The 23,108-nt window shown below is 43.2% G+C and overlaps 1 protein-coding gene across 2 annotated transcripts; it reads left to right on the forward strand.

The window, feature by feature from the left end:
• The first annotated feature begins 5,378 nt into the window (after positions 1–5,378).
• Positions 5,379–22,288, forward strand: ccdc92 (coiled-coil domain containing 92). Of its 2 annotated transcripts, XM_039804564.1 has the most exons (5): positions 5,379–5,425; positions 5,590–5,779; positions 9,494–9,669; positions 18,442–18,483; positions 20,289–22,288. In XM_039804564.1, exons 3-5 carry the CDS (start codon positions 9,534–9,536, stop codon positions 21,095–21,097), a joined length of 987 nt encoding a protein of 328 aa, XP_039660498.1. In that variant the 5' UTR covers positions 5,379–5,425; positions 5,590–5,779; positions 9,494–9,533; the 3' UTR covers positions 21,098–22,288. The 2 variants fall into 2 exon arrangements, with proteins under 2 accessions (XP_039660498.1, XP_039660499.1); XM_039804565.1 differs by lacking the exons at positions 5,379–5,425; positions 5,590–5,779 and adding an exon at positions 8,346–8,364.
• The last annotated feature ends 820 nt before the right edge of the window (positions 22,289–23,108 follow it).

Genomic DNA, 23,108 nt, shown 5'->3' on the forward strand with positions numbered 1-23,108 from the left:
TGTATTTTGGCCCTAAACCGTTTAGTGATTCATAAACCAGTAAAAGTATTTTGAAATCAATTCTTTGAGGCACTGGAAGCCAGTGTAGAGACTTCAGTACTGGAGTGATGTGATCCACTTTCTTGGTTTTAGTGAGGACTTGAGCAGCAGCGTTCTGAATCAGCTGCAGCTGTCTGATTGATTTTTTGGGGAGACCTGTAAAGACACCGTTAACAGTAGTCAAGTCTACTGAAGATAAAAGCATTGACAAGTTTTTCCAGATCCTGCTGAGACATAAGTCCTTTAACCCTTGATATATGTTTAAGGTGATACTATGCTGATTTTTTAATTATGTTAATGTGGCTTTTAAAATTCAGGTCTGAGTCCATGACTACACCAAGATTTCTGGCTTTGTCTGTTGTTTTTAACATTGTCGTTTGAAGCTGAGCGCTGACTTTCAATCGTTCCTCTTTTGCTCCAAAAACAACCACCTCCGTTTTTTCTTCATTTAATTTAAGAAAGTTCTGGCACATCCAATCATTAATCTGTTCAATGCACATATTTAATTGTTGTATTGGGCTATAGTTCCCTGGCGATAAAGTTATGTAAATTTGGGTGTCATCCGCATAACTATGGTAACTTATTTCTTTGTTTTCCATAATCTGAGCCAGTGGAAGCATGTAGATGTTGAACAGAAGAGGCCCCAGAACTGAGCCTTGGGGAACTCCGCACCTCATATTTGTATGCTCAGATGTATAATTACCTATAGACACAAAGTAGTCCCTATTCTTTAAATAGGATTCAAACCACTTTAGTACTGAGCCAGAAAGACCAACCCAGTTTTCCAATCGGTCAAGCAATATGTCATTGTCTACCGTATCAAATGCAGCACTGAGATCAAGTAATACTAAGACTGAAATTTTGCCACTATCTGTGTTTAAGTGTATGTCATTAAAGACTTTAACAAGAGCTGTCTCAGTGCTGTGGTGTGGTCGAAAACCTGACTGGAAGGCATCAAAACTGTTGTTTAGCGATAAGAAAAGGTTGAGTTGTTGAAAAACCACTTTTTCTATGATTTTACTTAAAAATGGAAGGTTTGATATTGGCCTATAGTTGCTCATTAGTGTCGTGTCTAGATTGTTCTTTTTTAGGAGTGGCTTGATGACTGCAGTTTCCAGGGCCTGTGGGAAGATACCTGAGAGCAGAGATGTGTTTACAATCTGTAGAAGATGAGAAGCCAAACAATTCGAAACATTTTTGAAAACACCCGTTGGTAGAATATCAAGGCAACAGGAGGAGGTTTTCAGATGTTGTATAATGTCCTCCAGGTTTTTAAGGTTGATCGTATGAAATTGTGTCATGTTGGAATTTGTTTTGCGTGCACACTGTGACAACACATATCCTGTACTTGATATGGAAGCACTGACTGTTTGTCTAATTTTCTGAATTTTGTCTGTGAAGAAGGAGGCAAAGTCATTGCAAGCCTTGGTAGACAACAGTTCAGATGCTACTGGTACTGGAGGGTTAGTTAATCTATCAACAGTAGCAAACAAAGCACGTGAATTATTATTGTTTCTGGCAATAATGTCAGAGAAAAAGGACCGCCTTGCATTTCTTAGTTCCAGATTATAAATGTGAAGTCTCTCTTTATAAGTGTTATAATGGACCTGGAGATTAGATTTTTTCTAAGCTTATTCCCATAATTGGTTTCCTTAGATTTTTCCTGTGAGCCTTCATGTTTTCTATTTCATTAGCTCATTTGAAATGAGTTATGTGTCTTATCACAGCATGTCTTGTACAGATGGTGTGGAAGGATTGTACCATGGCACACATGTTCCCTGCTGAGGCTGGCTGTGCGGGCACCTTGAGTTACAGCCACTTCAAAGTCTGGTGTTAGTGGTCCATTAACCACTAGTAATTAAAGTGTCACTTTAAATGGCACGCAGCACACTGCTCTCACTGGACTGTAAAAAAAAAAAGAAAAAAAGGTTGCATCGAAAGCTTGGTTTCCTGCAGTCCACCCTCATTACCAGAATAAAGGCAGAAATATTTTGGCAGTGGCTTTGAAATGATTCCATAGGAGGGCTTTCCATGTGGGCCCTATGTAACATGTTGGCTATAATTTCCTCTATGTGTTCACCTATGTTTTGTCAGCTCGTAAATTTGACATGAATTAATTGGAAGGTACAAAACTGTGTCAGAGAAGCTGATTGCTGTTGAAATAACCTTTACTTTAAGTGCTCCTTTCACATATTCTGGCCCCTTTATTTTCAAATGGCCTCATATAAAGTCCAGATGCTACTGGCATTCATACTGCCGATACTGTGTAAGGACTTGAAAGGACCAATACTTTCCATACCACACAAGCACAGAGCAAATCAAAATAGAAAAGTCTCTGGGTCCATTTTCCATTTACAGTAACAGTGATTCAAATGTCTGTTATAGACTCAACATCTGTCTAAAACATGATAAGCAGCATTACGAGGCCGTACCCCTGTATGTGGAGGTGATGATGGTAAGTATGTGCATGCATGTATACTTAATGACTATACTGTAGTCTAGATCTAGAGATAATGATGACACTTATGATGGCAAATTATTTAAAAAAAATAGTAATATAGCAGACGTAAAGAAATGTCAGCCAATTACATTTCACAGAATGATATTATATATCCAGTATTAAATGCACTATCATAAAGTTGAAATAAGTTAATGCCATCGCACTGTCAGTGGCTCACTTTGAAGTTTTCCCATAAATGACAAAGTCAGTTAAACAGTTGAGCGATTATGACTTTCTTTGGACAGACAAAAAAAAAGGTCTTGGAAAATTAAATTAGGTTTTCAGAGTTTTAGAGGCATTTTGTCTTGCCAACCTCAATATAATAACTGTAAAACTATTACAACCTGAGAAGTGTTGGTATTGGCAGCTTGTCAGAGCAGAGGCAGTAAAACAGTGCCATTTGAGACTGGCTGCTATGTGCTTCGATTTCATTTTTAATTACACAATTTTGACAAGGACCTGCACTATCTGTTCACAATCCAGCTACTATACCAATGAGACAGGATTTAAATTAGGTTTTTTTTTTACACTCACTGATGTGTGACTGATGGCCAGAAGTGGTAACAAAAGCGTAATAGTTCACTCTTACTTATTTTTCCAGCAGTATAACACATGACATTTTGGGCCCGCGTCCAGCACCCTCTCCACCGTCTGTATGGCATAACTTGGAACATTTTTGAGTGCATGGCTGTGTTCAAAAGAATGTATTTCCTCTTTTTCTTTATAAAAAAACTACTACCCTTATTCCCACTACTACCTCAAGTATATATATTCAAGAGAGATAGATAGATAGATAGATAGATAGATAGATAGATAGATAGATAGATAGATAGATAGATAGATAGATAGATAGATAGATAGATAGATAGATAGATAGATATGTAAGTCCTCGTACATAGTGCTACTTTCATATACTTTGTTCTATTTTGTTACCTATTTTATTGATTAATTCTATTTTAATTCATACAAGTTTTGCGTGTGTATCAATCCTGTATTGTACAATGACAATAAGGCTGAACCTTGAGCCTCGAAATCCCACTGTGGGAGACAGACATTGGCCAGTTTGTATGAAGGACGTTTCTCAGCTGGTTCCTTCCCAGTACCGGATCACCCGCAGGCAAAGGGCCAAAAAAACAACGACTGTAAACTGGTTAAAGTCACAGCGTGAGTCCAAAGTCAATCCTGCTTGTTTTATTTGGTTGATTTCTCTCATTGAGCTACTTTACTACCTGATATGATATATGGAGATCTCTAGCGGTGTGTAAGCAAAGCAAATCAGCAGGAAGGTTGGGGTCTCTGTTGGGGAATTATTTTTCACCTCCCTTTTCCAGGAGCGAGGATAACTTACCTTCTCCTCAACCAGTTGCTTTCTGCAGACAGCTGGGAAGCGTGCCAGAAACACTAAAAATAAAGAAATGAGAAGAATTTAATCCCTATCACAAACATGCAAAACCGGGGAGAGATTAAAGGCTGCTTCCAAAAAATAACATTTCTGGAGGTGGACAATCATTCCATTTCTTCCACGAGATATTTTCTTTTTACACCTGAGCTTCTTTCTTAGGTTGGGAATGAAAACTAATGCTTTTGTTTTTGGTTTGTATCATTTTACGCAGTAGCCATGTCACTGAGGAAATTCTCTTGCCAGGAATAATTTAAGGAGATATTATAAGTCAGTATGAAAAGGCTACTGTTTCCCAAGTTTTCATACCTCAGACTAGGAAACTCAGAGTCAAAAGTGCTGCTATCACTTAGATAAAGTTTCATTATACCTCTGGAAAAGTGCATGGGGAACAGTACATTGTACAATTTATTATGAAGAAATTCTAACAAATCAAATTAAATGCATATACTGTAATAAACACACATAACATACCATTTACATACTATAATAAACTGAGTATAGAAAAGCTATGGAAGTGTAGTTTGGAATATAATAAACTTTATTAATGTAGCACTCAGCATCCAACACATCATATAAAAAAAGAACATTGGAACAATATACTAGTATACTTAACTTATAACTTAACTTACTTATACTAATACACTTGCTAGAGTCAAAAAATCAAACATACAATATAGTGTCAAAGAAACAGTTACATTTAGATTTAATGGATTCATTATTACACATCAATCAACTGAGGTATATCTATGTTGCTATCCCTTTCTCTAGTAAGGGAAAGCAACACCACACCTAAATTTGGCAAATGCACTTTGATGCTGATGCTATATATATATATATATATATATATATATATATATATATATATATATATATATATATGTAAGTGTGTGTGTGTGTGTGTGTGTGTGTGTGTGTGTGTGTGTGTTAGGGAAGTCCATGAATAGAAATACCACACTTCACAAAACATCACCTCTAATCTCTAATGACAAGACCACTTGAGAATAGAATAGATTCATAGATATGTAACATGAATAACATCAAAATAAAGCAACAGATATAATCAGACCAATCACTGTAAGACTTACTAAAAAATAAAAAGATGAAAAAGCATAAGAATGAGTGATCACAGCTATGCTCTTGTAGTAGCCCTAATCTGCCACTGAAGGGCAACACTCCCCTCTGCTGTCCACCACCAGCTGTACTCTGTCCAGCAGCCTTCATTTATTTTCATTAATTTACTTCATCTGGCAGTTTGGCACAATGGCCATTCAATCTGACACTTAAATACAGCGTAGTATGCGTTAAGGAATTATCAGAAATCTGACTTATTGCAGTAATGTTATATTCCGGTGCTGTCACTAGATGGCGAGAATGCATCACTATGGAACAGGTGACATATTCTGTTGCTATGGTGATCACGCTGGTGACTAAAAACTGTAGCACGTCCCTGACAATCGCTGCTTCAACATTTCATCTCAAATAAGGTTAGTAACACCTGTATAGCGGCTTCTGTTGTACTGTTTTAACAATCTGTACTTATAATGGCTAATGTTGAATGGCATGATTAGAAATAACCGTGATTTGATGTATTTAAGCCAGATACTGTCCCCTGGTTTCCCATGATGCATCGCTTTATTTTGTCTAGTAGCTCAGGGAGATGATAGGAACTGACACAACCAGCCACCCTCCCCTCTCACCCGACCAAGGCGAGCCCCTGACAGCATCACCGACATGCCCCGCAAGGCAGAACGCTCTTAGTCGGTGAGGCCAGTCTATGTTCAGCGACAATTGACAACATTTTGCAAGATATTCGACGGCAGCGTATTTTTAGCCATAAGGTAAGCTCTCCATAAGATAATGTGCTGTTGTAGCCTCGTTAGCTGTTCAGCTAGGCTAGCATAATTAAAGTATCATACGTAGGCTACTTCCTCTGTATGAAGAGATTGTTTCATTCAAAGACATTTTAAAATGTCTGTATTAATTTTTTTTTTTATCACTGCAAAAGCAGGACAGCTTATTTTGCCTATTTTAACGGGCATGCTTCAAATCGGCATTCGTCCAAACAGTTAACGTTATATTTTAACCCTTATAAAGGGGTTCGCCTGTCATATCTGTTGTTTTTTTCATCTTCAATCGTTGAGTCGTTTTGTGGCAGGTGCGAATATGTGCCCAATGTTGCTAGCTAAACCCCCGGTTATTAAGTCCCGTGGGGGATTCAACGTATGCCGAATTTACCAGAACTCCTCCACAATGTAAAAAAAAAACATTGTTTATATTCTACGAGTGCTGTATTGCCTTTTGTGTATTGCAGGCTATTATTTGGGTGACGGGTTGTAAAGGGAGTTTGGTGTGACGTTCATTATTGCACATATTGGGGCTAGCTTGTGTTCGGTTCTTAAACTGGACAGCTCCTCCCTGGACAGCTGCAGTACATAACATTAGCTGCAAGAACAGCCTTTGTGATGACCGTAGGAAATGCAGTGATGGCATCTTACAGTAGCTACATCAGGTCATAAAACAACAAGGGATGTGAAATGTTATGAAGTGGTTCACAGGCACCGTTCGCCTGACCCGTTTTGTTTGATCATTATAACGAAATTCATGTCCTAAATGATATCGCTGTATGAAGATTGACAATAACGTTTGTGTGAAGTAATGATCCTCTGGCAGCTCCTGCCAGGACCAGCAGAGGTTTGCTGTGAAATGTGGGTTTGGGGTGCTGTCCGCAATGCAGGTGCTGAAATTGAAAGTGCCGTGGAAAGTATCTCTCCCGGGTTAGACGTAGCATACGTCCTGTAAGCGGTGTTTTAATGGTTATACTGGTTAACCTTTAGTTGCTGTTGCAATTTGTATATTATTGTTGTCGTGGGAGGCGTTCAGATGTTGATGATGTGCTAGGAGTAGGTTGATTATTACTACATATTATTATCTTAAACGCATTTTGCAAAACCAAAGATAAAGTATGCAGATCTTTGTGCAAAGAAACAGCTTCTTGACAGGAAGACCAGTGACTTCTAAGCTGTGTCTGTCTGTTTGTTTGTTTGTTTTCTTAGGCTAAGGATGGTAGCTACTAGCTAATGTTTCATGCCGCTGCAGTTCATTGATTATTAATGTTCTCTGTATGGGGAAATTTGCTGGTTTGTGTATTAGGAAAATGAAATACACAGAGTCAACAGAGTCACTGTGGTTTGACATTAATCTCTGTCTTTTATAACAGTTAATAGAGTTGCACTTGGCCATAAACATTGTTTCTGAACAAAGAGAGATCAACTTTATTGTCTCTCTCGAATTCATTGAACTTCTATACTCCTTTTGTACCACTGTCCCCTCCAAGCCATGGCATGAGCCATGTTTTGAGGTGAGGTCATGTCTTCGCAAATGGAAAGCTATCCAAGCTATTCTAGGAAAGAGCTGGGATGAGAGAAGTGCTTGCAGCGCAGGGTTTATCGGAAGGACTTCACGTTACTCATCAATAATAGATGATCTCTACAGCCTTTATGATACGTCGCTGACTCTATTTGGGATCACCAGTTTGTGTGTTTGTTATCACATGTTTTCCTTTTCCTCTGTAAGCCATGAAAAGAAAATCACACACAGAAGACTGTTGGAACTGGGAAGTGTGTCCAGCGTGGTGTCATGGGATATATTATTCATGTTAGTGAGCTGATTATGTAAGAGTGAGAAGCTCTAGGATGTTTTATTGAAGCACACTTATGTATGCAGGGAGATGCTTTCTCTGCACTCAGGAGGGCTGTTGCAGGGATCAATGTGCTCTCAACTCTCAGCCCAGTACAGATGTCTGGCAGAGGGGTGGGGAGGGGATGGGGGCTAAGTGATTGTTTCTCTCTCTCTCTGGCTTGGCTCTGGAGACAAGGGCATCCAGTAAAGGGAGGGAGGTGGAAGGTGGGGCAAGGCATGGAAGGGAAGGGAAGGAAGCGGCCTGCTTGAGACTGGCAGCCTTCATGCCACACCCGTCATTGTGATGTATATGTCAAAGTGTTCATCTTTGATTTTGTTGTTATTGACCGTGGTGTGGAAACTGAAAGTGAAACATTTGTAACGGAAAGAGATTTAATTCCTGCCATCTGTTTGTACACACCACACTTACTAATTTGCCACTCTAATTCCAGTGAAAGAATTAAACTTTATTTTCTTCTGTGCTGAGGAAGAGTATTTCTACTGTATGTTCTTATAAAATGACATTATACGGTGTAGATTAGATTTTGTGTATATTAGATTATTCTTACTATCAGATGTCTGAGTTGAAGGCCCACACTGCTTACTCTCAGTTTCTCAATCAACAGCTTCATGTCAGTGATTGGTTCATTATTACAGCAAGCAAAAACGCTTAGGCTTTCTCTGCTACAACCTTTTTTTTTTCTTTTTTTTTCTTATTGACAAAATGCAGTTTACAAAAAATCAGGTAAGCAATAACAGCACGTGAACATCAAGTGCACAAACTTATGAAGATAAAAAAAATAAAAATAGAAACATACGAGGCAATACAAACGAGAAATAACAGACATTACAAACAACAACAACAAAAGTACAAGAAGACATACATTTACAGTTAGTCAGAGGTTTCAGGGAAAAAAGCTCTACAGTTTCCACAATTTTAATACTTTTTTTGATAGCCAACGTTCTAAGTGACTTCAGTAGAGATTTAAATTCTGAGAAAAGATACAAAATTAGGAGATGAGTTAGAAAATTTCTGCTTGTGAATATAGAATTTTGCATACAGAATAACAAAATTAATTAAATACTCAAGAGCACCATTACCTGAATTATCGTAGAAACAGATGATATCTTTAAGGTTAAAGGAGTAGATAAGGTTGGTGGGTTCAAAAAAGTAAGACTCCAAATCTGTCCAAAATCTTTTGGAAATTTCACAATCAAAAACAAAGGTGAGATATTGTTTCAATATTCTGTTTACAAAATGTACAGGAAGAGTCAATGTCGGTAAATCTAGCAACAAGGTGATTAGTAAAGTATATGTTATGTAAAATTTTGAGGTGTACTTAGCTTTGTTAGAAACACAGTACTTATACGGTAGAAGCCAAGTCTTTCTCCAATTTATGTTCTCAATTTTGGATCTCCACACAAACTTGCCCCTTGGCACAACTGTATTCTTTCTCTCTGCTAAAACCTTAGCATTGACCCAGCCTTATTAATGATGATAGCCTACACACCTGCTCTGCATATTACTGTAATAAATGTGCATCCTCACTTAATTCCCTCAGAACGTTTGCTGCTCTTTTTATCAACGGACAGGGTTACAATTTTTACATTTACTTGGTTAGTTGAACTGTCAAATGGCCTCCATTGCGAATGGGTTTGATGGTATTATCCAATAGTGATTACTTTGATTTGTCGTCTAAAGCAGATCGATGTGACTGGTTGGCAAACGGAGCAAAGATAGAGCACGTCCCAAAATGTAGATGTTTATAGGCGAAAGAGTGAGAATTAACAGCCTGTTTGCCAGATGGATGGACTTTATGTTTATTGTCTTCTCCTTCTCTCTCCTTTTCCTCCTTGTTTACTTACGTCTGGAGGTTGCAAGGCTGGTGTGTGTCTGTCTGAACATAATCAGCCATGGCATCAGCAAATGTTACACTGGAAAATCAGCTGCACAGTGCGCAGAAAAACCTGCTCTTCCTCCAGCAGGACCATGCCAACACGTTGAAGGGGCTACACGCAGAGATCCGCAGATTACAACAGCAATGCACAGGTGAGCACGGCCACAAGTAGCCACCTCACTTCTCTTCATGCTGCTGGGTAAAACCAGCACATTAAAGAAGAACACCTTAGAGCACATGTGTCAAACTCAAGGCCCGCGGGCCAAATCCAGCCCGCTGCAGATTTAGATCCGGCCCGTATATCAATTTGGGTTCACAATAAATTTGGGCCCGCCTATTTGTGCGCCACACCAAAAACACAGGTAAGTGATTTTTAAACTGCAATTACCTGACATTCAAAGCAGAATTTGGGCAGATTTGCCAACTCTGAGACTCAGGCTATGTTTATACGGAAACGATCTGGAGAGAAAACGCAAAAGTGGCGTTGCGTTATCACTTTTTATTCTGCGTTTAGACAAGCGTTATGGGGGGGAAATCTGCGTGCATATGGTGATGCAAAACTGTGTGAAATTCGATGTAGTATGCACTCCAGGTGACAAGGTGGCACTGCCACACAACATCACCAAGGCACCCGCCTGCGTAGAACCTTCCTTCTACTTCTCTCCTTAGTAGCGCGAAACCAAAACATGCCGAAGCGAACAACAAAAGCTTGTCTGGAAAGACAAGGAGGTGGAGTTGCATGTTTGTCTGATGATGACCGGCACAGTTGACCGTGATAAGCCACAACACAGCACCCACGGGAGCACTACCAATACCCTGGGCCTCGCGTCCCTTCAGCCGCTGCTTGAGAGCGAGAGGCAGCGGGCAGAGGAGGCTGAAGCAGACCCTCCTCTGCCCGCTGGCCGCTGCCACTCGCTCGCTCTCTCTCTCTCTCTCTCTTCATCCGCAACGTTGTCGCCTGCTCTGGCTCAAATGAATAGCCTACGTATCGTCATCGAACTATAACAACCTTATCCACATTGTTGAAATCATTTAAATATTGAGCCATTACATTGAAATTCTAACAGGAGCCTATAATTTCTGTAGCCTACTCCGTAACAACAGACGCCTTTTTCTCGTCTCTCTCCACACCTCTGTCTTCAGACTTTTGCGTTTTTACCCTTTAGACGGTAACGCGACGGTGGAGCGTTTTTAAGATTTCCACTCTGGAGGGTGGTTTCACTTTTTTGCGTTATTAAGCCCCAAAAACGCCGTCGCCGTATAAACGAAAGGCACATCCGATAAAAAAATGTTTTCACCCGAGAGCGTCATCGTGTTAACAGGGCCTCAGAATTTTCCCCAGAAGCAGAGAGAGAGTTTTCATATTCAGGCTATTCAAGGAACTCTTTTGATGACTTTTGTAGGGCTTCATGTCAACAAAAATGCGACAAAAAGCAAAACAAAAATGTCGGGAAAAGCAACAAATTTATAAAAATGTGACAAATGTCTGAGAAAGCCACAAAAAAGTCGCAACAAAAACAAAAAAAATTAGGAAAAAAGCTACCAAAATGTAAAAAAAAAAAAAAGTGACATGCAGTAACAAAAGCATGTCAATGAACTTTATACATGTCTGGCCCTTGGTGTGATTCTATTTTTCCAGTGTGGCCCTCTGGGAAAATGAGTTTGACACCCCTGCCTTAGAGGATATCTTATGAATACCAGACCTGCCAACCTGTACGCATTTTGCGTAGTAGATACGCATTTTGACATCAAAATACGGTGATACGATTTGTCACTTTAAACTATGCGAAAATCAGGTGACTCAGTCTAACTCTTGATGGTAGTAGGCGGCTAAAACCTATGGCTAAAACAGCGTAGCAGCCACGAGCATGCTGGGGGAAAAAAAACTAAAGAAGAGTTCGACCAATCACACCGTCGGGTCCCTTCCTCTAATGTCAAGCGGAGATATCGGCTACTGATAGTAAAACCACTGTCTATGAGTAAAACGAAAGCATCGAATGCAAGTGTTATTCATTCCTCTCTCATTCCCGTTTAGTTTGGTTGGTTTCCCCAAGGGAGGACGGTGCTTGCAAAGGTAAACGGATTTGATGTAGAAAGGTGAAATTGTGAAATTAATTAATTTACGTAGCCTACCTGTCAACTTTGGAGAAATATTATGTATTTATATTATTATTATTATTATTATTATTAATAAAGCCTTGCATTTATAAAGTCTTGGATTTCGTTACAAAGGTCTTATATTGTTTTACCTTTCCTAAGTTCATACCGTAAGAAAATTAACTGTTACTGTAATGTAGGCTAATTAAAAACTGACCGGAGCCCGTCGCTGGACGCACCAGACCGAGACACAAAGTAAACACGCCTCTCTGACCGGTACCGGGGGGTTAGCGGTTAAACTGAGCGGAGGATGTGCAGAATGTGTCTGTCGGACTTTGGCTGGCCGTTCGCCGCCTTCAGACAAAGCTCAAGCTAACAGACTATAACAGCTTATTAGCTAGCCAAACACCGAGCGGTATCATCTGCAAAGCTTGGCTCTGTGAGCGCATCAATCTGCTCGGTGGGCGTAACAAACAGAGCGAGCAGCCGCCGGACTCTAACATCTGTTGATCCGTGCAGGACTTCACTGTGAGCGGACTGTTTAGAGACAATGTGACCGGCAGGTAACGTTAAAGGTTTGCTGCTACTGTGGCAGAGCTGCAAGGAAACGCTGAACTGAGCTGTGTGTTTTCAGTGTTAAACACTGCTGCAGGTATTCATGCACGACTGTTGGTGGTGATTTACAGAGGTGGAAGACTGTTACTCAGATCATGTATCGCAGTAAAAGTTGAAAAAACAGTGTTGTAGAGTTACAAATGACTTGTCAGTTACAAGTCCTGCATTCAACATCTTCCCTATGTAATAGTACAAAAAAATTATCAAAATATACTTAAAGTACCAAAAGTAAAAGTGCTCATTATGCAGTGTAATATATTTTATTTTATTGGATTATATTATGATCCAATTAATTGTATTAAATATGACCAATAACCATCACCTTATCGTGGTGGAGAGGTTTGTGTGTCCCTATGAACCTGAGGGCTGTGTTGTCTGGAGCTGTGTGCTCCTGGTAGGGTCTCCCAAGGCAAAGTGGTCTCAGGTGAGGGGCCAGACAAAGAATGGTTCAAAAACCCTATTAGCCAACGAGGAAGAGGTGAAGTTACCCTGCCCGGAGGAAGCCCGGGGCCCCCGTCTGGAGCCAGGCCCAGATGGCGGGCTCGTCAGCGAGCGCCTGGTGGCTGGGTTTGCCACGGAGCCCGGTCAGGCACAGCCCGAAGAAGCAACGTGGCAACTCCCTCTCCATCCCATGGACCCACCACCTGTGGGAGGAACCGCTGGGGTCGGGTGTGCTGCCACACGGGTGGCAGTGAAGGTCAGGGGCCTCGACGGACCAGACCCGGGCAGCAGACGCTGGCTCTGGGGACGTGGAATGTCACCTCTCTGTGGGGGAAGGAGCCGGAACTTGTGCGGGAGGTGGAGCGCTACCGGTTAGATCTGGTGGGGCTTACCTCTACGCACAGTTGGACTCTTTTCTTCTCCGGAGTTGCCCAGGGTGTGAGGCGCTGGGCGGGTGTGGGGATACTCACAAGCCCCCGGCTGAGCGCCACTATGTTGGAGTTTACACCGGTGGACGAGAGGGTCGCCTCCCGCCTGCGGGTTGTTGGGGGGCGGGGGGGGACTCTGACTGTTGTTTGTGCATATGCACCAAACGAGTGAGGCTGAGTGTCGGCCTTCTTTGGAGACCTTGAGTGGAGTCTGTAGCCGTGTGGGGCTCCAGTGGGGGACTCCATAGTTCTGCTGGGGGACTTCAACGCCACGTGGGCAATGATGGAGACACATGGAGGCGCGTGATTGGGAGGAACGGCCTCCCTGATCTAAACCAGAGTGGTTGTTTGTTGTTGGACTTCTGTGCAAGTCATGGATTGTCTATAACGAACACCATGTTCGAACATAGGGATGCTCATAAGTGTACTTGGTACCAGAGCACCTAGGCCAAAGATCAATGATCGATTTTATAATCGTTTCATCTGATCTGAGGCCGGTTGTGACATTTCCGGGTGAAGAGAAGGGCGGAGCTGTCAACCGATCACCATCTGGTGGTGAGTTGGGTCAGGGGGTGGGGGAAGACTCTGGACAGACCTGGTAAGCCCAAACGGGTAGTGCGGGTAAATTGGGAACGTCTGGAGGAGGCCCCTGTCCGACAGACTTTCAACTCACACCTCCGGCGGAGCTTTTCGTGCATCCCTGTGGAAGCTGGGGGCATTGAACCCGAGTGGACAATGTTCAAAGTTTCCATTGCTGAAGCCGCGGCTAGGAGCTGTGGTCTTAGGGTCTTAGGTGCCTCAAGGGGCGGTAACCCACGAACACCGTGGTGGACACCGGTGGTCAGGGAAGCTGTCCGACTGAAGAAGGAGTCTTTTCGGGGATATGTTATCCCAGAGGACTCCGGAGGCAGTTGCAGGACAAGGGGGCCCGGGAGGGGGCTGCAGCCTCTGCCGTGAAAGAGGCAAAGCAGCGGGTGTGGGAGAAGTTCGGAGAAGACATGGAGAGGAAGACTTCGGTCGGCACACAGGTGCTTCTGAAAACGTTCGCCACCTCAGGAGGGGGAAGCGGGGAACCATCCAAGCTGTGTACAGTAAGGATGGGACGCTGTTGACCTCAACTGAGGAGGTAATAGGGCGGTGGAAGGAGCACTTTGAGGAACCTCTAAATCCGACTAATACGCCCTCTATGGTAGAGGGGGGTTGTCTTGGTTGACACGCCTCTTCAACATTGCGTGGAAGTCTGGGACGGTGCCTAAGGAGTGGTGGTGGTTGGGGTGGTGGTTCCCCTTTTCAAAAAGGGGGACCAGAGGGTGTGTGCCAATTACAGGGGTATCACACTTCTCAGCCTCCCCGGTAAAGTCTACTCCAAGGTGCTGGAAAGGAGGATTCGGTCGATAGTTTCGATTCGATAGTTTCGATTCGATAGTCGAACCTCAGGTTGAGGAGGAACAATGTGGATTCCGTCCTGGTCGTGGAACAACGGACCAGATCTTTACTCTCGCAAGGATCCTGGAGGGAGCCTGGGAGTATGCCCAACCAGTCTACATGTGTTTTGTGGATCTGGAGAAGGCGTATGACCGGGTCCCCCGGGAGATACTGTGGGAGGTGCTGCGGGAGTATGGGGTGAGGGGGTCTCTACTCAGGGCCATCCAATCTCTGTACAACCAAAGCGAGAGCTGTGTCCGGATTCTCGGCAGTAAGTCGGACTCGTTTCAGGTGAGGGTTGGCCTCTGCCAGGGCTGCGCTTTGTCACCAATCCTGTTTGTAGTATTTATGGACAGGATATCGAGGCGTATTCGGGGTGGAGAGGGGTTGCAGTTCGGTGGGCTGGGGATCTCATCGCTGCTTTTTGCAGATGATGTGGTCCTGATGGCATCATTGGCCTGTGACCTTCAGCACTCACTGGATCGGTTCGCAGCCGAGTGTGAAGCGGTTGGGATGAGGATCAGCACCTCTAAATCGGAGGCCATGGTTCTCAGCAGGAAACCGATGGAGTGCCTTCTCCAGGTAGGGAATGAGTCCTTACCCCAAGTGAAGGAGTTCAAGTACCTTGGTGTCTTGTTCGCGAGTGAGGGGACAATGGAGCGGGAGATTGGTCGGAGAATCGGCGCAGCGGGTGCGGTATTACATTCAATTTATCGCACCGCTGTGACGAAAAGAGAGCTGAGCCGGAAGGCAAAGCTCTCGATCTACCGGTCAGTTTTCGTTCCTACCCTCACCTATGGTCATGAAGGCTGGGTCATGACCGAAAGAACGAGATCCAGGGTACAAGTGGCCGAAATGGGTTTCCTCAGGAGGATGGCTGGCGTCTCCCTTAGAGATAGGGTGAGAAGCTCAGTCATCCGTGAGGAGCCCGGAGTAGAGCCGCTGCTCCTTCGCGTCGAAAGGAGCCAGTTGAGGTGGTTCGGGCATCTGGTAAGGATGCCCCTGGGCGCCTCCCTAGGGAGGTGTTCCGGGCCCGCCAGCTGGGAGGAGGCCTCGGGAAAGACCCAGGACTAGGTGGAGGGATTATATCTCCAACCTGGCCTGGGAACGCCTCGGGATCCCCCAGTCGGAGCTGGTTAATGTGGCTCGTGAAAGGGAAGTTTGGGGTCCCCTGCTGGAGCTGCTACCCCCGCGACCCGATACCGGATAAGCGGACGAAGATGGATGGATGACCAATAATTTAAATAAAATGTTTTATTTAATTAAAGTAGCCTACTTGAACATAATTATTTTCTAGGATTTAAAATGTATACAGATTTGACATTTAATGGCACATTTATTCCGCGTGCGTGCCGCCGTGTTCATGAACCAGAACTTCGACAATAAATCAGTAAGTTGCTACTCAACAAAAGTTTTTCAAGGTTGGCAGGTCTGGAATACACATGCAGGGCTCTAATTTAACTTTTTCACCATTGTCCCAAACCGTCCCGAAATACAATTTAGTAAACCGTCCTGAAGGAATTGCTGGCTGTCCCAATTATTATAAAATCGTTTTCTACAATAAAACTATTTCGATAATTAAAAGTGAAAAGTAGCCTAATTAAAACACCATGGAAATGATTGAATTATGAATTAACTCACATTTCATAAAATCATTTGTTACATACATATTTATTGATTTACTCATATTACATGCATTCAGTACATAAGCCAATTAATAAATCAAGAGAGAGAGAGAGAGAGAAAGCAACTTTGTTTTTGTCTCTTCTGTGATACGTTTTTATCGGTTTGGCTGCTGGTGACACCAGAAAGCAGGGTTCAAAATGAACTTTTTCAGCCACCAGCAAAGTGGCTTGTGAATGTTAAAATTTCTGCCACTCAATAGATTAGCATTGTGATTTTTGGCTGATGAGTGAAGCAAATCTACCAGCCACTTGCCTATCATTTTGAACCCTTACCGCAGGTGCACTGCTTTCAGATCACGGATCATCTTCTCGCTGTGTGTGCGCGTGCACTTTCTAATTTTGTACTCTCTCGTGATTCTACATGGACAACTTCGTCAGAGATTACTGTTGTGGTTTAATCGCAGTTGTGTTCCTTTTAGGCTAGGTCTAACTTCCATTCCGCGGCCATGTCTTTTTTTATCGTCCCTGATGATTTTTTTTCCGCCCCAGGGACAGCGGGATACCCTTAAAGGTCCCATGGCATGAAAATTTCACTTTATGAAGTTTTTTAACATTAATGTGAGTTCCCCCAGCCTGCCTATGGTCCCCCAGTGGCTAGAAATGGCGATAGGTGTAAACCGAGCCCTGGGTATCCTGCTCTGGCTTTGAGAAAATGAAAGCTCAGATGGGCCAATCTGGAATCTTCCCTATATGTCGTCATAAGGGGAAAGGTTACCTCCCCTTTCTCTGCTTTGCCCACCCAGAGAATTTGGCCCGCCCATGAGAAAGAGAGCGACATCATGGCTTGCAAACATAGACAGTATATAAAATGGACCAACAGAGCACGTTGCTCTGGACGGAGACCAGTGAAGGATATTAGAAGCACTTTTCCGGTGCTGGCTGAGCGTTACTGCGCAGCCTCCAACTGAGAGAGACGACATAAATGTGACGTGAGCAACCTGTCTGAAAGTTGTAAGTCTTCTGGTAGCTGTGCCAAGGTAAATCTCAATCATTCCCAATCTTGCAGAGATGGAGAGCGTAGGTATATGTAAGGAGATAACATGGGCACAGGCTAATTATTGCTAACTAAAATGCTAGTTAACATTAGTAATTAAACTTTAACAGCTAATGTAAGTCGAAACTGCCTGTGAGCTTCTCCTGTACTATACGATAATTCCTCTACTATGCGAAAGTAAGTCGCTTGGTTATGACCCAATCGTTAGCCTATTTTTACAAAAACGTCTGCTACGGAGCCATAACGTGAGGTACAAGGTAATGGAGCCTTTTACACATTATCGTGTTTCTTTAGAAATAAACAATGGCCAAATAGAGTCTCCAAACGCTTCAGATGTAAAGTTATTCGCTGTCAAAGTGACGCCAAAATGAATGGCAGTCAATGGGATGCTAACGGCGGGTGAGCGTTTGGTAGCATCAAAATGGTGCCATAGGAGGTTCGAGTTCTGAAGAGTTCTTGCTTGCAAACAAGCGAAGCACGGCAGTTGGTCAAGGCCACACCCTCACCCTCCACCTTTGCCCCCTCTCTCCTCCTCAATAGCATTTAAAACTACAGACACAGAAATGGCACATCCTAAGGAAAGCTCATTGTGGGACTGGCTCTAGTGGCTGGAATTCTACACCAAGGCTGAATTTCGGGAAAGAAACTTCAGATACAGTATTAGGGGACCACTAAGGCCTATATATAAGCATCCAAAAAGCAGCATGTCATGGGACCTTTAAGTTAGAGCCTTAAACAGATGAAAAGACAGCAAGATAAACAATAAAGTATCCCTAAATTAATAACTGGGACAGATGTATTACCTAAATGGATATTTGAGACCAAAAGTCAACAAGACACTGTGGTGCCACTACACTTTAAACCTTTTAGAGAGAATGTGATTACATATAGGAAATGCACTCAAGCATTAGTGAGTACACCCTGCGCTGTAGCGATGAGAAACCTGTATTTAGCATACCACCAGTAATAGGTATACTCTTCCACAAAGGGATAATATCAAGATGGACACCCAGGAAAACAGGACACTTTAGCCCTGGTTTCCGTATCCTTGGCTAACCTGTCACTAAAGCTCACGCGGAACTCTCACTAATCTTGTTAAATGAAAACTCCGCCATATGGAAAGCGCCTCAAACATGCGTTGCTGCTAGTTAGTCTGTGTGAGGAGCATGCTGTTTGATAGCTGCCCTTTTGCAACCTCATGTGGCCGCACATGCAAGTAACTCTCTCCTTTTTTCACAGATCTGACCTATGAGCTTACTGTGAGAAACTCTGATCCCTCAGGTAAGACTCCCTCTGCACTGTATAGTACACACGCACATCAGTTTTGCCACGAACATTCAATGTTTAGCGTCACTTGTTACCATCGCTATTAATTTGCTCTTGCACCGTGTCGATTAGGTTGACCTAGGCTACATCAACACTACCACGTTTAGGTTTAAAAACGAATATCTTTTGCTACATTAAGCCTTAGCGCGTCCACACTACTCCACATTTCTCTGCCTGTTTCCCAGTAACAAAGTCCCACCCAGGAAGCATTGCACTGTGGGACTCCCTGCTGTTCATGAGAGCTCCCACTGCTCATTGCCAACCGCCCCTCCCCCGACGTTACCATGGCCATGACATGGAGTCACTGGTCTGTCTGACAGCCCCAGCTCCACTGTCTTTATACTGGCTTGAAGTACAGTCAAGGAGGCCCCTGGCAGGCTGCATACAGTTTCATTTATGTACATGCTGTGTGTAAGTGAACAGGAAGCATGCTGCGTCTCACCAGGATCACTATACGTATGCTACAGGCTTTTTAACATGGCTTGCAGAGATCATCTGAGCAATATTAGGGCCTCCAGTTAGAGGCACTATTATGTTAGCGTGGGACATCTCAGAGATTGGAGGGCAGGAAATGAGATTATCTGTCACAGCGCTAATGCACAGCCTGCAACCTGCTAAGTGCAGCAGGGCTCAGCTGCTCCAACTGGGGTTCAAAAGATGAAGAGAAAGCAACTTCTTAACAAATAAAATAAATATCAGACTGATTGACATGTGATGTGCATACTGTGAAATGTCTCTTGATATATTGTCTCTAGAAGTGTTATTATTCAACTTTTTTTTTGTTAAAGAAGGAAAAGACAATCACAATACTCAATACTATCGAATCCCAATACTTTGATTCCCAATACTAGAATCGCAATAAGTGAAAATCGCAATACAAATCTAATGCACCCATGTATCCTGAAAGAATCGAAAAAGTATCAGTCCAGCCCTAATATACGTAATGCACAATTGTATTTTATCCCCTGGGTTTTTGCACACATACAAACATGGCTGAATGGGCTGGAACTGGGTGGGGCAGGGCAGGGGGTGATGTGGCTCAGAGGAGAGCAGTGCCCTTGCTGTCTACCAGAGCTGAAATGTGAGACTGGAGCTTTTTGCCCACTGCAGATGAGTCTCCATAGGATCATACTGTCTCTGTCAGCTGACAGACGGTCCATAGTCAGTGTCTGTGCTTAATGTACTAATGATTGGTCTGGTCTGGGAATACAAATGTCTCTGCATTTTTATGGAACATGTATGCACTATACATCTGTAGGGCTGGGCGATATGGAGAAAATTAAATATCATCACATTTTATGACCAAATACTTCAATATTGATATTGTAGGGTTGACAATTGGTGCTTTCACAAAATCTATTTACACAATGTGATTTGTGATAAATAATCATCAGTAATGTGGCTATAATGACTAAGTGGGTAAAGGCAAATAACAGAAGAGCTAGAACAGTCTGGTAAGTTCATAAAATGACATCACTTTACTGTAATGTAGCCTTTAAAACCAGGAAAAGACAACACTTATGTCATATTACGATATCCAAAATCTAAGATATTCATATACAATATTTAATTCAGATACAATATTCATATATTGCCTGCTGCTTAGCTGCTGTTTTAACAGGATTTGTGTGTGTGTGTGTGTGTGTGTGTGTGTGTGTGTGTGTGTGTGTGTGTGTGTGTGTGTGTGTGTGTGTGTGTGATTGTGTGTGTGTGTGTGTGTGTGTGTGCGCGTGTGCGTGCGTGTGTGCGTGCGTGTGCAGACAGCAGTGAGGCCCGCTGCAGGGAGCTGCAAAGGAGGTGTGAGGAGCTGGAGGCCCACCTCAAGAAGAAGGAGGAGGAGAACACAGAGCTGCTCAGGGACCTTGAGCAGAAGAACGCCATGATCTCTGTCCTGGAGAACACCATTAAGGAGAGAGAGAAGAAGTACCTGGAGGAACTCAAGATGAAGAGCCACAAGCTGGCTGTTTTGTCCGGCGAGCTGGAGCAGAGAGCGAGCACTATTGCTTACCTCACCTCACAGCTTCACGCCACCAAGAAGAAGCTGTTAGCCGGCAGTTCATCCGAGGCCAGCCCCAACGTCAGTCCGGTCACCTCGTACAAGCCCACGCCTCCGCCGGCCAAGGACAGGCAGCCTGAAACCCCACGGCGTCGCATGAAGAAGAGTCTCTCCCAGCCTCTTCACCCAGAGTTAACAGAGGTGTATCGGCTCGGCCCGGACGGTAGACGGCTGGTTCTGCGGGAGACAGTAGATGCCATGCCTGACCCCACACCCTTCCTTCAGGCTGGGAGAGACTCTCCCGAACCGCAGGTAGTGCGAGAACGGCCTGCCGTTATCCCTCCTATTGCCTCAGAGCGCTCCCCTGTGGCTCCCCTGGGTGCTACGGCCAGCCCTCGTCACAGCCCCGCTCGGGACCGTCAGTACAGGGCTCACGTGGGCGTGGCGCATCGCATCCCACATGGCACCCCTCCCCTGGCTCCACCGCTAGCAGAGCTGGAGACACTGGCAGTGGACCAGGTCAAAGACGAAAAGGTTGTGCGGAAGCGCTCAGGAGCCGACAGGACAGTTTAACACTGCAACGCTAACATGCACATAAACGCACACACACATCTACTGTATACACATACTGCAAGAGCAGGAAGGAGCCTGACCCACTGTGTAGCTTGCTTTTTACGCAACACTGCAATATGAAAAAAAAGTACATAATTATTTTGTTCACGGTATCCCATAAAGACTTGCGTCTTTCTTGATCTACATTAGAAAAGGACTACTATAAAGCATGCCAAATGTTTCTTATTTACAACCCAATGAGATCTTGTATTATACACATCTTACTTATTCCACAACGCTGTGGAGATAGGTCTGGCAATGCGAGACTATACACACCTTGACTTTTTTGCTTACACTTTCTCTTCATTCTGTCTTATGTGGTGCATACAACGAATCCTCAGCCAAATATCTGCATCAGTGCCTGCTCGACCGGATCAACCATACACAAGCTGTGTAGTGTAGTCATGGCTCATATATCTCTGTCTGCTCCATGTTCTCAACAGTCTGGACATATCAACAAACTATATAACAAGATGTCTGCAGCTGCATAGGGTAGAAGTGAAATTATTAAACTAATATTTCCCGAATGTCTTTTCATCTTCTTGTGATATCAGTATAATAACGTTACTGTTAAGTACAAGCTGCATAATGTGCAATTGAGATGTGCTGGCGAAAGGTGAAAGAGCTGTAATTTCACCTTTCTTTTGTTGGCTTGCAAAAACAGAAGCGGCGCACATGTGTAAATGCAGCGTGAAAGCATGGTGAACCAGACGTACATTTGTGTGTGTGTGTGCGTGTGCGTGTGCGTGTGCGTGTGTGTGTGCGTGTGTGTGTGTGAGAGAGAGGGAGAGAGAAAATGTGTGTGTTTCAGAGAGAGACAATGAAGGCCATTGAGAGAATTAAGTTCTGGCTTAAACAATATCCGTTGAAGTTATTTGTGATACAAGGGCATTTTTGAAAACACTGCTGTAATAGGATTTTGTGACAATATTACCTGTACTTTATAAAGGCTGTGCATTTGTAATGAATTCTTTTTTTTAATTTATTGTTTAATAGGGAACACAAAATAACCTCAAATATTGACAGTAATCACTGCACCACCAACATGACGGTAATTATAATCAATTAATAACCTGCTTTTCAAATTAATATCACGTGTCCTTGAAGTTAACGTATGATTCAATACAATAAAGCAATGCATTTTTGGTTTGGTTTACTTGGTTTCTGTGTGTACAGACGGGTGACAGATTTAAGGAAAAGACTATATTAGGTATCTTAGTAAGGTGTTGGGGCCATTACGAGCCTCCAGAACAGACTTCTCGAACCCTTCAATGCCCCCCTCGTGCCCTGTAACTAATAGTGTAATTACATTTTTTTTTAAAGATTATTTTTTGGGGCATTTTTAGGCCTTTAATTTCACAGGACAGACGAAGACATGAAAGGGGAGAGAGAGGGGGAATGACATGCAGCAAAGGGCCACAGGTCGGAGTCGAACCCACAGCCACAGCATCGAGGAGTAAACCTCTATGCAGTATATGTGCGCCTGCTCTACCAACTGAGCTAACCCAGCCACACTAACAGTGCAATTACTGATACCAAGATGTGAGAACAGTAACAATATTTTATGTACAAGCCAAATCCCTGATCAGGTACACTGATAGTGTCTTGTTACGCACTTCAGATCTGATTCCTCCTGATCGAGGAGGAAAGTGACCTATGCTAAGGAATCCTTAGCATTATCTGTCTAAACCAGGGTTTTCCAAAAATTGTTAAAGGTCCCATGACATGGTGCTCTTTGGATGCTTTTATATAGACCTCAGTGGTCCCCTAATACTGTATCTGAAGTCTCTTTTATATAGGCCTTAGTGGTCCCCTAATACTGTATCTGAAGTAGCTTTTATATAGACCTTAGTGGTCCCCTAATACTGTATCTGAAGTCTCTTTTATATAGACCTTAGTGGTCCCCTAATACTGTATCTGAAGTCTCTTTTATATAGACCTTAGTGGTCCCCTAATACTGTATCTGAAGTAG

The sequence above is a fragment of the Perca fluviatilis genome, chromosome 6, assembly GCF_010015445.1.
Source record: "Perca fluviatilis chromosome 6, GENO_Pfluv_1.0, whole genome shotgun sequence".
Lineage (NCBI taxonomy): Eukaryota > Metazoa > Chordata > Actinopteri > Perciformes > Percidae > Perca > Perca fluviatilis.

Bases quoted from the DNA above. Each gene is read 5' to 3' on its own strand.
- ccdc92 (XM_039804564.1), top strand. From the start codon at position 9,534: ATGGCATCAGCAAATGTTACACTGGAAAATCAGCTGCACAGTGCGCAG. The intron at 9,670-18,441 runs GTGAGCACGGCC...CTTTTTTCACAG, and splicing joins ATTACAACAGCAATGCACAG to ATCTGACCTATGAGCTTACT. The intron at 18,484-20,288 runs GTAAGACTCCCT...GTGCGTGTGCAG, and splicing joins GAGAAACTCTGATCCCTCAG to ACAGCAGTGAGGCCCGCTGC.